Source organism: Vidua macroura, chromosome 35 (genome assembly GCF_024509145.1).
Source record: "Vidua macroura isolate BioBank_ID:100142 chromosome 35, ASM2450914v1, whole genome shotgun sequence".
In the NCBI taxonomy this organism is placed as follows: domain Eukaryota; kingdom Metazoa; phylum Chordata; class Aves; order Passeriformes; family Viduidae; genus Vidua; species Vidua macroura.
Window position 1 is genome coordinate 842,321 of NC_071605.1, and position 14,152 is coordinate 856,472.

The 14,152-nt window shown below is 56.4% G+C and overlaps 1 protein-coding gene across 1 annotated transcript in view; it reads right to left on the reverse strand.

The window, feature by feature from the left end:
• Positions 1 to 5,421, reverse strand: part of ASXL2 (ASXL transcriptional regulator 2) — a 97,962-nt gene extending 92,541 nt beyond the window's left edge. Inside the window, exon 1 of the mRNA XM_054002159.1 lies at positions 5,269 to 5,421. Within this exon, the coding sequence (XP_053858134.1) occupies positions 5,269 to 5,325 (57 nt within the window). The 5' untranslated portion in view covers positions 5,326 to 5,421. The remainder of the gene's footprint in view (positions 1 to 5,268) is intronic.
• Positions 5,422 to 14,152: the final 8,731 nt, after the last annotated feature.

Sequence of the window (14,152 nt, forward strand, 5' to 3'; positions counted from 1 at the left end):
CAGCCACTGTTTCCCTGGAAGCAGTGCCAAGGTAATTCCCTGGCAGCAGACACGGAGCTGTGTCACGTGCTGGGAGGACACCAGACAGTGCCTCGGTCCCCAGAGCTGTGGCCACCACCTGCCCTGTCCTTCAGAAACCTCTGCAAAGGCATTTTACAGCTGTGACAGAGCAGCCCTCACCTCAGCTCTGTGTCTGCCTTGGAAATTCATCCCTGGCCACAGCCTGGGAGCAGGGAAGGAGCTGTGATAATCCCCCAGGGCCTTAAAAACAAAACAAAGCGCCACCAAAAAGCCCAGCAGAGCAACAAACAATCCCCTCCAGAAAAAAAAAAAAACCCAGGAAGCCTTTACCAGCCCCAGCTATCAGCTCATCCCACAAGCTGGGATTAATCCCTGAACCTTCTCCAGCACCACCTTGTGCACCACCTCCCTGAGAAGGGAAAAACCCCTGCCAGGCTCTCCAGGAGCAGCCTGCTGTGCTCCACAGCAGCCTCCAGACGTTTCCCATGGAACAATCAGGGAGGAGTGACCTGTGGAGCAAGGGCACAGGAGGCACCAAGGTGAGCAGAGGGACGGAGCAGCTCTGCTGGAGGAAAGGCTGGGAGAGCTGGGATTGCTCACCTGGAGAAGGGAAGCTCCAGGGTGACCTCAGCGTGGCCTTGCAGGGCCTGAAGGGACGAACAAGAAAGATGGAGAGAGACAACTTACAAGGGATGGAGCAGGAGCACACAGGGAAGGGCTGCCCACTGCCAGAGGGCAGGGATGGATGGGACATGGGGATGCTGGCTGGGAGGGTGGGCAGGCCCTGGCACAGGGTGCCCATGATGGCTCAGGTTTCAGTTTTTATATTTTCAGATTCTGTGCTGCTTTGGTGTGCGGGTCTGGGCCTCGTATTATGGGATGGTGAGCTCTGTGCACAGAGCAGGGAGACAAAACTATTCCTGCTCCAGCTGGGGACCAAGGACAAATGATCCAAATCTCAGCCCCAAGAGCACAAACAGCGTGGAATGAAGAGAGAAAAACAAGGATGGGGCTTCATAACCTAAAGCTGTGATTGTACAATTAACCCCAATATGCAAATGGAGCAGAGCTGATCACAGTGAGCCCCCATGACCAATTGTGTATTTTGGGACCATTTTGGTTCATCTTGGGTGCAGCCCTGGCTGGGCTCTGGTGCTGCCCAAGGTGGATCCATGGAGGAGATCCTTTGAATAAATCCCTGCTTTATCCTTTAGCTCTGTCCAGCCTCTGTTCCAGCTCAGCCTTCCCAAGGCATCACCCAGAGCAGCTGTGGCAGTGCCAGGCTGGACACCGGGGCTGGGAGCACCTGGGACAGTGGGAGGTGTCCCTGCCATGGCAGGGGTGGCACCGGGTGGGATTTAGGGTCCCTTCCCCCCAAACCATCCTGGCACTCTCAAGCACACGGCTGCAGCAGCTGCCCCTCACTAAAGGGTCACCTCCACACTTGGTGTCCCTGGGTGACCCAGGCCAGGAGCATTTCCAGAGCCCATCTCCCACGCAGCCCCAGCCCCTCAGCACTGCAGGCTGCTGCAGCAGCAAACCCTTTCCTCAGGTCACCCATGGGGACTTCCCCTGAAAAACCAACCCCAAATCCCTCCAGCCTCAGCCCATTCCAGCTCCCACTTCCCCCCCTCACCCACAAAGCAGCACAACAGCCTGGCTGGGGCTTCCAGCCAGGAATGGGGTGGGGACAGGTCGCTGTGGCACCACCACAGAGCCACCAGGGCAGAGCAGGGACAGCAGGGAACTCTCTGCTCTGCCCTGTGCTGAACACGGGGACAGGAACAGCAGCAAGGCCAGGAGTGAGCAGTCACAACACCCCACAGAGTTCTCTGCTGCAAACCCCAGTCCTGTCAGCAGTGCAACCAGGGCACCTCCAACCTCATTCCCACTGGGCACCACAGTGTGACCATGGAATCAAGGAATGCTCTGGGTGGAAAGCAACATTACAGCTCACCCAGTTCCATGGAATCATGGAATGCTCTGGGTGGAAAGCAACATTACAGCTCACCCAGTTCCTGCCACTGTCCCAGGCTGCTCCCAGCCCCAGTGTCCAGCCTGGCCTTGGGCACTGCCAGGGATCCAGGGGCAGCCACAGCTGCTCTGGGCACCCTGTGCCAGGGCCTGCCCACCCTCCCAGGGAACAATTCCCAATTCCCAATCTCCCATCCAGCCCTGCCCTCTGGCACTGGGAGCCATTCCCTGGCTCCTGTCCCTCCAGGCCTTGTCCCCAGTCCCTCTGCAGCTCTCCTGGAGCCCCTTCAGGCCCTGCAAGGGGCTCTGAGCTCTGCCTGGATCCTTCTCCTCTCCAGGTGAGCAGCCCCAGCTCTCCCAGCCTGGCTCCAGCCCTGGAGCAGCTCCGTGGTCTCCTCTGGGCTCTCTCCAGCAGCTCCAGGTCCTTGTGCTGTTGGAATCCCCAGGGCTGGGGCAGCTCTGCAGGTGGGCTCTCACCTGGGCACAGGGGCTAAATCCCCCCTTTCCTTGTGCCCACAGTGGGGGTGTGGGAGGCAGCAGGACAACCCATCCCAGCCAAGACTAAAGCCAGGGCTAGCCCAGACTGGCTCTCCCTGCCAGCACTGGGTGACCAGGCAGCAGTGCCAGCCCTCTGATGACCCTGGGCTGCCAGAGCAGGGCCCTGAGCTCGGGCACAGCCCTGGCATCCCCCTGGCCGTGCACACGCAGCCTGGCACGGCGCCGGGGGCAGGATCACAGCCCGAGCCTGGCACGGCTCCAGTGCTGGCACAGCCTGAACACAAAACTGTGTGCTGCTCTCCCCCTGAACTCCCAGCAGCAGCTTCTCCCCTCCTGCAGGTGGCTTTGGAGCTGCAGGGAGCCCAGGCCCTGTCCCAGCACGGGCAGCAGCTCCCAGCTCTGTGCAGCTGCAGAGCAAGGCAGGAAATGAGAACAGGCTGTTTATCAACAGTGACTTCCTGCCCTCCCAGGGACCCTTGCCTCACCTCCCACTGCTCTGCTGCCCCACTGACCAGCCCCACACCTCTGCAAAGCAGCACAGCTGCAGTTCCATGGGATTCCCTCCTCCCACGTCTCACCTCTGAGCTGCTCCAGTTTCAGTTAATTCAAGAATAAATTACCTCGGGGCATTGCCACGACCCCCCCAGAACTGCAGGACACCCAAGCCCAAACTCCTGGCCAGGAGGACTAAAGTGGAGCAAGAACAGATCACCAGCACCAGAAGTTCATTATAAAAAGCAATGGTTTTGCTGGTTTAGCTGCCTCAGCCACCTGTGAGCACCAGTGCAGAGGTGAGAGAGCAGGAGAGGAGGCACAGGGGGGTACAGAGGTACAAACCTGCCCCAGAAAATCCAGCTGGCATGACCTGGGGCTGCTCTGCAGGGAGCTGGGGAGTTTCCCAGGACAAGCTTGCCTGGAGAGTCAGTCCTGTGAGGAGGGGCTGAGGGAGCTGGGAAGGGGCTCAGCCTGGAGAAAAGGAGGCTCAGGGGGGACCTTGTGGCTCTGCACAACTCCCTGCCAGGAGGGGACAGCCAGGGGGGGTCGGGCTCTGCTCCCAGGGAACAGGGACAGGCCAAGGGGAAATGGCCTCAGGCTGGGCCAGGGCAGGCTCAGGGTGGGCAGCAGCAGGAATTTCTCCCTGGAAAGGCTGGGCAGGCCTTGGCAGGGGCTGCCCAGGCAGGTTTGGAGTGTCCAGGGCAGGCCTGGATGTGGCACTGAGTGCCCTGGGCTGGGGACAAGGTGGGGATCAGGCACAGCTTGGACTGGATGGGCTGGGAGGGATTTTCCAAGCTGCACAACCCTGATCCTGTGACAGGCAGAGCCCCAGGCCCAGCGACTCCTGGGGTCACCCCAGAGCCAAGGAGGGAACCTCCACACAGAGGGGACACCTGGAGACACTCCTGAGCTCGGGGACAGTTTTATGTCACCTTCCAAAAGCAGAAGGACAAAGCACCTGAGAGCTTTTACCTTCCTCAGCACAGCTGTCCAACCTTCCCTCCAAAGCCCAAGCAGCAGCTGAGAGCCAAGGCCAGCACACAGCAAGAACCCCAGCCACGATTTCTGCCCCAAAACTTGGCAAAACCCCGAGGGGACCGGAGCTGGAGTTTGACCAGAGTCCTCTGGCACTCCTGCTGGGAGCACAGATGTGCCAAACTGGGGTTTGGGCAGGGATTTGCTCAGCCTTTCCTCCTTGTGCCAGCCCGTGGGCTCCCTGCAGAATACACGGTTCAGCCCTTAGGTGGATTCTGGAAGGGCTCAGTGGATGGACAGCAGTGCACAGAGGCTGGAAAAGAGCTGATCCCACCTCTACCCTCCACCGGAGAGCCTGCCACTGCTCTTCCAAAAGAAACTGTTAAAATTATACACAAAAAAAACACATGCACAGCAACACCAAAGCGTCTGCCTGCAAGCCAGTAAATTATTTCTTCAAAATCTCTAACTGCGCTGCACCTCCTGCACACAGCAGCTACCCTGATGCCTTTCAAGCTGTAAACACGAGGTCCACGTGAATTTATTTATTAAAATATCCCTTGCAAGTCTCAGCCGCAGGTTTCTATTTACATTTGCTTCCCAGCCAGACTTTTCAAGTCCTGTTTGAACAGATCCCTCTCTTCCAGGAGGGTTCTCAGAACGCCAGCTCCTCCCTCTCCCCGTGAGGGGGATTTATCCCGACCTGGCAAGGGCGAGCTGAGCTTTCAGAGCTCAGCGTTTCAGCAGGGTCGCACTTGTGGAGGAGTTTCCTCTCTCATTCCTCTCCCAACTTCCCTTTTCTCCACCCTCCGTGCCCGGCCCACACAGGGTCAGGCCAGCAGGGAACCCTGTCCCGCCGGGAGATAAAAATTCCCCTTTTAGGACGTGCAGCTCTCCCTGAGCCGGGGCGGCTCAGCAGCTCGCACCTGACCGGGTGCAGCTGCACGGAAGGCACGGGTACACCGCAAAACACCGAAAAAAAAAAAAAAACCCTGTGCCGCTCGCTCGTCCGCGCCTGCGACTTCCACCCTCGTTCGCCAGAGCAAAATCCAAGCGGCAATCCCTCCCCCGCGCCGCTTCCCGGGGAAATCCCTGCCGGGAAGCGCGCACCAACTGGAGCCCAGGTCCAAATAAACCCCCCCCCCGGCTCTGCAGGGCCAGGCGGGCCCCGCCGCAGGTCCCGTCCCCGTCCGCGCTGCCGGAGACCGAGGCCGCCCCCCCGCCGCTCCCCGAGCCCCGCCGGGATGGCCCCGACCCGCCCCGCGGCCTCCGACCCGCCCCGCCGCCCCCCCCCCCCCCGCGCACCGTCCGGGCGGCCTCTGCCCAGGTCCTGCCCTTCTTCTTGCGGCCCTTCTCCCTCATGTCGGACGCGGCGGGGCTCGGGGCGCTCGGAGCGGCGGTGTCCGGCGGGCGCGGGGGTCGGCGGCCCCTAAAGGCGAGCGGCGCGGAGCGCGGCGGCCCCAGCGCCCGCCGCCGCCGCCATGTTGGCTCCGGCTGCGCACGGGCCGCGGTCATGTGACCCCGCCCCGCCGGGCCCGCCCACAGCGCGCGGGGAGGGGGGGGAAAGCCACGCCCACCCCCACGGCCGCGTTCCCGCCTCTCGGAGGGGCTAACAAAGATGGCGGCGGCGCCTGAGGGCGAGCAAAGATGGCGGCGGGGGCGCCTGAGGGCGGCGCTGCCGCTCTGCTGTGGCGGCGGTGTGTCCCCCCCAACTCCGCGCTGCGACGGCGGCGCCAACACCTCCGCTCTCATCTAGTGCCACCGGCGGCCTCTGCTCCCTTCCTCCGCGCTCGCTGTTCTCGCAGGCTGCGCTGGCGCGGTGGCTGAGGGAGGAAGATGGCGGCGGCTCCCTCAGAGCCTCGGCCGCGCCCTCACAGCCCGGCGCCCACCGCCTCCGCGGTGACACTCGATGGTGACGCCTCAGGAGTCAGAAATAGCGAAGAGTTCGCCCAGGGAGTCATGGAGAAGGGGCGAGGGGTTGTGAAAAGGGGTCTTGGCTGTGGGTGAAACGGCCTCAAAGGAGGGAGGCTGAGCTCCTCCCTCAAAGGGCCTTCAGCGCAAGTCGGGGTTTTCCTGCTGGGTGTTGGCTCCTGCCGCGTCTCCTGTCACCTGCCGTGTCCCCTGTCACCGGGTGAGCCACACGGTGTCAATAGAAACGTGGATGTGACTATTCACAAGCCCAGGGCAGCGGCCACGTCTTGCTTGGCAGGAAACCCTTGGTGAACTTTGTTTAAAATTGAACGGGGGCACCTCCCCAGAGCACCCCAAAGGAACCCAGGCGGGCACAGAAACGAGTTTTGCTAAATAAAAATGTGCCTTAGGCAGGTGGCAGCCCTGCATGACATGGGCGGTTTTGTGAAAATACGTACAAATGTTGCAATTTCTGCTCCTTGCTGCGCTGGGCTTGTGGGAACCTCCACGTTGCACCCTGTGCAAAATAATTCAGGGTCTCATTTCTAAACCATTTCTGAACTTTGTCTATGCTCCAAAATCAGCACTGTCCTCATTCCCCCTCACACCAGCCCTGCCTCAGTTTCCCCCAGTGCCCCATGTGAGAAACACGGCTCACGATTTACATTTTTAATTAAAATTTTGGCTATTTGCCAAAAGCACACTGTTAACTAAAAGCCACATTCTTTATATAACTAAAAGCCATATTCTTTATATACTGTTACATTACAGGGGGTGCACACACATTCCTAAGAGTTTGTACATACTCAAACATTCCTTTGAGTTCAGATGTTCTTTTGCTTGGCTTTAACCTTTGACTTGTCTTCATGCCATCTTGTAGATCAAATGAATATATTTTAGTTCTTCTTATATTTTATTTCTTCTCCACCCTGTTGTATTTTCACTCCCTGATAATGAGGGTCAATAAATTCTTCTTTTTTCGGTGTTACAGTGTCTTTCAGATAAGCCAGTCCCCGAATGTGGGGAAATCACCTGATTATTCTACACCATTTTCTGAGTTAGTGACGTGAAAAAGCACTTCAGCATTTCACAGTCTCTATTATGCTGTGGTCTAAAATAGTAAATATTACACTACTGTTTCTAAAAGCTATATGGCACCTACATAAACTGACAGATTATATCAAAAGCAGTAATTTGGCAGCCAGGGCTCCCAAACAAGCTGCAATTTCTACTTCAGCCACTGCACTTTTGGCCACACTGGGAGCTACAAAAATGATTGATTTAGAGAGGATTGAGGGATTTTTTTTTTTTTTAAATCATGAAATCAGAGACTGGTTTGGGTGGAAAGGAGCTCAGAGCCCATCCAGTGCCACCCCTGCCATGGCAGGGACACTTTTTACTGCCCCAGGGTGCCCCAAGCACAGCCTGTTCCACACCCAGCTCGGAATCTCCTCCTGCTCCCTGACAGTTGTGTTGTTAAAGCTGATATTTAATGCAGAATAAACCAGATGTTTAATATCCCCTCGGTTCTGTGCTTCCAGGTTTCTCTGGCTGATTCTGGCCGTGGGGGTGAGCGGTGACACAGCCTGGAGGGAGGGAGCAAGGAACACACGTGGAAGGCCACAATTCCAGCACACAAGGTGGCACTTGGTGCCTGTGACAGGTCAGTGCTGTGGGGGTGAGCCATGCAGAAATAATTGACAATCAATTCAGCAGCGTGGGACACCAACAAAGGGCAGAGAATGAAAAAGGAGGAGTTCCCTGAGCAACGACAACCCCAGGACAAGGGGATTCACCTTCCCTCCAGTGGAAGGTGAAGCATCCCGGGGTTTTGTCTATTCCCAGTGTCAAGGACCTTCACAAAAGCCACGGAATTGGCTTTGACCTCATTAAGGATGGGGGATTGCTGATGAGCACAGTGCCCTCCCCTCAGCAGGACTCCCCCTCAGTGTGAGGGGTGGGGCAATACACAGAAATCCCAAACCCTCCCCTCAAATACGTCCTTCCAGCTGCTCTTCTGGATTCACCCTGGGGTTCTGCCGCTGCAGACGTGCTTCCACGTCTGCTTCAAACCATGACTCCATGTCTGTTCCGAGCCATGTTTGAAACCACTGAGGGATGGGAGCAGTCGAGCACTCAAATGGTGGGAAAAGGCTCAGGGGAGGAGAAGGGTCAGGGAGGGAACACCGGGGGCTTGGAATCCCAGAGAGGGAAGGAGCAACTGCACCCAAAGGTGATCCCAGCAGGGGAGCAGGGAGGTTCCAGCACTCGGCTGTGAGACACTCCCAGAGCTGCTGATCCCACCTGGAATCGCAGCAGCCCCTGGAGCTCCAGGAGCAGGTCTGGCCTGTCCCTCCTGCCCAGAGCTGTCAGACACAGTAACAATCAGGGAGATCACAAAAGGATGCAGACTGCACTTCCCTTTCTCTGGGAAGGGATGCACTGAGCACCAGCTGGGGGTTCTGCAGCTGGAGGCCAGGCTGGTGGATGGTCATTCCTTGCAGCTGGATTCCAGGAGCTGTCTGCTGGAGCTGGAGCTGTCCTGTGCACCCCCACCGTGCACAGCGAGAGGAGGGGCAGCCTCCAAGGCCAGGCTCCATGGGTTTCCCAGGGGAGCAGGAAATCCATGGATGTCTTTTCCCAAAGTGTGCCCAATCCCTTGGGGCTGGGATGGGCTGGGATCTCCAGAGCTCAGCTCAGCTCAGCTCAGTTCATCACTCCCAGCTCAGCTCAGTTCATCACTCCCAGCCCAGCTCAGTTCAGCTCAGCTCAGTTCATCAGTCCTGGCTCAGCTCAGCTCAGCTCAGCTCAGCTCAGTTCATCACTCCCAGCTCAGCTCAGTTCATCACTCCCAGCCCAGCTCAGTTCAGCTCAGCTCAGTTCATCAGTCCTGGCTCAGCTCAGCTCAGCTCAGCTCAGCTCGGTTCAGCTCAGCTCAGTTCATCAGTCCTGGCTCAGCTCAGCTCAGCTCAGTTCAGCTCAGTTCAGCTCAGCTCAGTTCAGTTCAGCTCAGTTCATCAGTCCTGGCTCAGCTCAGTTCAGCTCAGCTCAGCTCAGCTCAGCTTGTCACTCCCAGCTCACTCAGTTCATAACTCAAGGCCCAGCTCAGCTCAGCTCAGTTCATCACTCCCAGCCCAGCTCAGCTCAGCTCAGCTCAGTTCATCACTCCCAGCTCAGCTCAGCTCAGCCCAGCTCAGCTCAGCTCAGCTCAGCTCATTAGTCCAGGCTCAGCTCCCTCTCCTGACAGCTCACAGCGGGCTGCCATGTGCACTTCCCAGCAGAAAACATTCCAGTGGACACCTAACCAGAGGGGCTGCAGTTACTGAGGCTGTAAATAATTCAGATATTTGGAGGAAATTGTTCCCTGGCAGGGTGGGCAGGCCCTGAATCCTGCCCTGGATCCCTGGCAGTGCCCAAGGCCAGGCTGGACACTGGGGCTGGGAGCACCTGGGACAGTGGGAGGTGTCCCTGCCATGGCACTGGGTGAGCTCTGAGGTCCCTTCCAATAACCATTCCATGGTTCTATGCCATTCCATGTCTCTATGATACCCACCCTGGAGGCCTCCATTCAATTTATTCCCCCCAGCACTCCAAAGCTCTGCTGGGTGTGGAGCACTCAGAGGCCTTCACCCGCCCCTGGCAGTGCTGGGGCTGTTCCTGGGAGGGACACTGCTCTCTTTTCCCCACCCTTGTAAGTTTGCTCTTCCTTCCAAGGCTTCCCCTCATCCCCACAGAATTCCCTGCAGCACGTGAGCCTCGGTTCCCAGTGGAGCTCTCAGGCTGTGCCTCTGCACTGTCTCACCTTCCACTGAACCCGCCGGGTCTGGCACTGCTGCTGAGCTGCAGGGGTGACCGTGATGCCTTAGGGAGCTGGAACAGAGGCTGGACAGAGTTAACAGGAATGAAATGGATTTTTACTGAAGAGCCTTCAAAGGTCACACCCTGGCAGCACCGGAGCCACGGTCGTGGCTCTGCCCAGATGGCTCCAAGATGGAAGCAAAAAGGGCTGGGTCACGAGATCTCACATTTTTATAAGTTTTTGTCCATTTGCATGTTGGAGTTAATTGTCCAACCAAAGCTCCAGCCCATGAAGTCCCATCCTTCTTTTTTTCCTCTCTCCTCAGCCCACGTTGTTTGTGCTCTTGGGCCTGAGATTTGGATCATTTTCCTTGGTCCCCAGCTGGAGAAGGAATTGTTTTGTCTCCCTGCTCTGTGCAGAGAGCTCACCATCCCCTGATATGAAACCCAGACCCTCACACTAAAGCAGCTCAGAATCTGAAAAAAATAAAAAGCTAAAACCCTGTGTATCATCAGATCTCCAGCACTGACTCTGCTGCTGCTGCTGTCATTTGAGAAAACATTCCCAATAAAATTCAGCCTCAGTTTTCATCCGAGGTTCAGTCAGAATCTCAGCTTGGCAGAGCACTGACTGTTCTTGTCATAGAGGCACAGAACCCCGGAATGGTTTGGGTGGGAAGGGACCTCAGAGCCCACCCAGTGCCACCCCTGCCATGGGCAGGGACTGTCCCAGGTGCTCCCAGCCCCATCCAGCCTGGCCTTGGGCACTGCCAGGGATCCAGGGCAGCCACATCAGTGGCCAGATTCCCTTGCTGAAAGCCATTAAAGACTGAGGTACAGCCTGGAGGAAAAGTCACTGAGAAAAATGTAGGGACAGAAGCAAAGAGCCATTGGGGAGTGGAATTCTTGGCTGTTTGTGCAGCTGCAGCAGTACAGGGGGAAGCCCACAGGGTGTCATGAGAGCATCAGGGAACAACAAAAAAACCCCCAAATAATCCCCAAACCCTCTCTGCACCAAAGGCTTCCCACACAGCTTCTCTCTTGGGAAGTGCACACGGAACATTCCTGGTGGCTGTGGCTCCCCTCGTGCTTTGAAAACCACTCAGGAGTGAAAACATTTGGCCCTTCAGGAATTCTGTATAACCAATAAATCCCAGAGCACTTTGAAGTTATGATAATAAGCTTTAGCACTGCTTTAGCAACAGGAATCATGGAATATCCTGAGCTGGGAGGGACCCAAAGGGATCATCCAGTGAAGCCCCTGGCCCTGCCCAGACCCCCCCAGATCCCACCCTGGGCATCCCTGGCAGCGCTGTCCAAACCCTCCTGGAGCTCTGGCAGCCTGGGGGCCGTGCCCATTCCCTGGGGATCTGGGCAGTGCCAGCACCCTCTGGGGGAAGATCCTTTCACAATATCCAACCTAAACCAAGCTCCATCCAGGCTGGCCTTGGACACTGCCAGGCACAGCTTCTCTGGGCACCCTGAGGTGTAAATTTGAGATTCATGGCAGAAAAAGTACTATGAATTGTACTAATAAACAAACAAAAATGGTTATAGTGAATTTATCCTAAATTTTCTAGATTTCAATAAAAAACTACATTTTTTTCTGAACTGTCAGCAGATAGGACATAACCCTTCAATCATATTCCTATAACCTGGTTCAATATTCTCATAAAAACTGTGGTGTTGTGTAGGACTGCAAGGGGAGGTTCTTCCAGGGAAACAAAGAGCTCTTGGATCTGAGGTGATTCCCCTCCCTGCTGCATCCAGGGAATGTCCCCAGCATTGGAACCACAGCAGATGTTTGGGAGAAGCCAATGTGGCCCTGAGGAAAGAGCAAACACCACAAACCAGCCCAGGATGGGCTGCAGGCCCAGACCCCCCTGGGTATTCCCTGCCTTGCAAATTTTATGAGCTGGAGCCATCAATATTCATGGCTGCAGGAGCCAAGGCCATCCAGGCACGCTGCAGGCGCTCCTCCAGGAGCTGGGAGGGACAGCAGGGACCCAGGAACCACTCCTGGCCACTAGCCCAGCCCAGCAGCTGAGCCCAACAGCCCCACTGCGAACCAGACACTGCAGAACTGTTGGTGATTGGAGCATTTTTACCTGCCCGAGCTCACCCTCTGTCCCCACGGGCTGTACTGTGAGCTTGGCCAAAGCTGGCATTTCACAATGGCTTTGGCACCTCCACTTGGTGTGGAAAATTCCCTTTCTTGGCTTTCCATGCCTGATCTCTGGAGCCCTTTGGCTGCACAGAGCTCCTGACAGTGGCCATGCTCTGATCTGTCACTGCTCCTCAGGGACCTCGTGCTCACAGGCTGTCACTTCAAATCACAGACCCACGGGAAGCAGGACTGGGAGGGATGGCCAGGTCCTGTCCCACCATCCTGTGCCCTGCAGGGTCTTGGTGCCATCAGTCCCTTAAAACCTCCCCTGGAGCAGCACTGTGTCTTCCAGTGCCAGCCTCGGGGAATTTGGTGTCCCAAATTCCCATCTAGATATTCCCTGCTATGCTTCAGGAGCAGGAGTTCTTGTCCTCTCTCCCCTTGGGAGCAGCAATGGGATAATCCCTTCCTCTTGCACTGCATTTCTGGTATTGGCAGACCATGACCTCTGCTCTCCACAGTGTTCCCAGGTGGAAATCACCCTGCTTCCTTCACATTTTCACATAATTCCTGCTGATTTTTAAAAACCATCACAAATGCTCCCATTCCTGGTTGGAAAGCAGGGCTTTCCCCAGCAGGAAAATCCACAGGAGCGCTGGGCTGAAGGAGAACAAATCCCATTTGTCTCTGCCTCCCCATGACCTGTTTCTCTTGGAAAACTCCCATTGTTGACTCCACTTGGGCCTCTCCTCAGGGAGGGTGTCAGAGTTTCACCAAAATCCCTCATTCTATCCCACATTGTTCCCCTCACATCTGCAGGGTCTTGTATTCCAGCTGAGCATGGAGCTGCTGTGGTGGGATTTGATGGGATTCACTTTGGACCAGCCCATGTTGGTTGTTACCTTCACATGTTCCCTGTCTGGATTTTTGGGTGGATTTTGTTGATCCGTTTAGTCCTTTCAGGAGGCGAAGTTAAATTGAGCAGAGAACCCCTCAAGTTCCCCTTTCCCCATTTTAAATGCCTTTAAAACATGAGGATAAACACTCCTCATGTTTATCCTGTTCCTGTTTGGGCACTTCTCTGTGAGATCTCAGACCCCTCACTGGCAGCTCTGAGGCCACTTTACCAAATCCCCTCTGCATGGGTTCAATCTGACCCGGCGATTTGGGGACATCCAGTGCCTTTGAGGGACCTTTCATCTTTTCTTACCTCAGTCCCTTTTCAGTGGCATTTATTGTGACTCACCTGATCAAAGTGACCTTTTCCATGAGAAACAGAACAAATCTCTGCGTGCCTGGGATCACGGACTCCTTTGGGCTGGAAAAGCCCTGGGAGACCACTGAGCCCAACCACGCCCCCACCACTGCCAAGGCCACCAGTGACCCTTGTCCCCAAGTGCCACATCCACAGGGCTTTTAACTCCCTCTGCTGTGGACAACCTCAGAGCTGGGAATTAAACTGCTGGGGGGCAGGGATGGGTGGAATATTGGGAATTAGGAATTGTTCCCTGTGAGGGTGGGCAGGCCCTGGCACAGGTGCCCAGAGCAGCTGTGGCTGCCCCTGGATCCCTGGCAGTGCCCAAGGCCAGGCTGGACACTGGGGCTGGGAGCAAACTGGGACAGTGGCAGTGTCCCTGTCATGGTAGGGGTGGCACTGGATGGGCTCTGAGGTCCTTTCCATCCCATCCCATCCCATCCCATCCCATCCCATCCCATCCCATCCCATCCCATCCCATCCCATCCCATCCCTTTACAATGTTTTCTTAGAGCTGCTTTAATGCCTAAGCCATGGGGATTTCTCCATTTGCAATGCCAAGGGGAAAAATGCAGCAGCCCTTGGAGATGACCTGGCCCTTCCCCTCTCCAAACTGCAGCTCCTGAGGCAGCGAGGCCCCACCAGCTCCTGTTCCAGAGCAGCTTGGATGCACCTGGATGTCCCTGCTCCTCCCTTGCTCTCCCTGTGGGCTGCAGATGTCCCTGTTTCATCTTATTTCTGCTTTTATCCCCAGGCTCTTCTCTCCTCCCTGTGCAAGAACTGCCTTCCCTCACTGGGGCCTGGGGGGGGGCTCCTGGCCAGCTCCCCTTTTCCAGAGCCCTTTTCCATCTCCCCCTTTTCCAGACCCCTTTTCCATCTCCCCCTTTTCCAGTTCCCCTTTTCCATCTCCCCCTTTTCCAGTTCCCCTTTTCCAGCTCCCCTTTTCCAGCTCCCCTTTTCCAGCTCCCCCTTTTCCATCTTTCCCTTTCTAGTTCCCCCTTTTCCATCGCCCCCTTTTACAGCTCCCCCTTTTCCAGTTCCCCTTTTCTAGCTCCCCTTTTCCATCTCTCCCTTTTCCACCTCCCCCTTTCCACCTCCCCCTTTCCATCTCTCCCTTT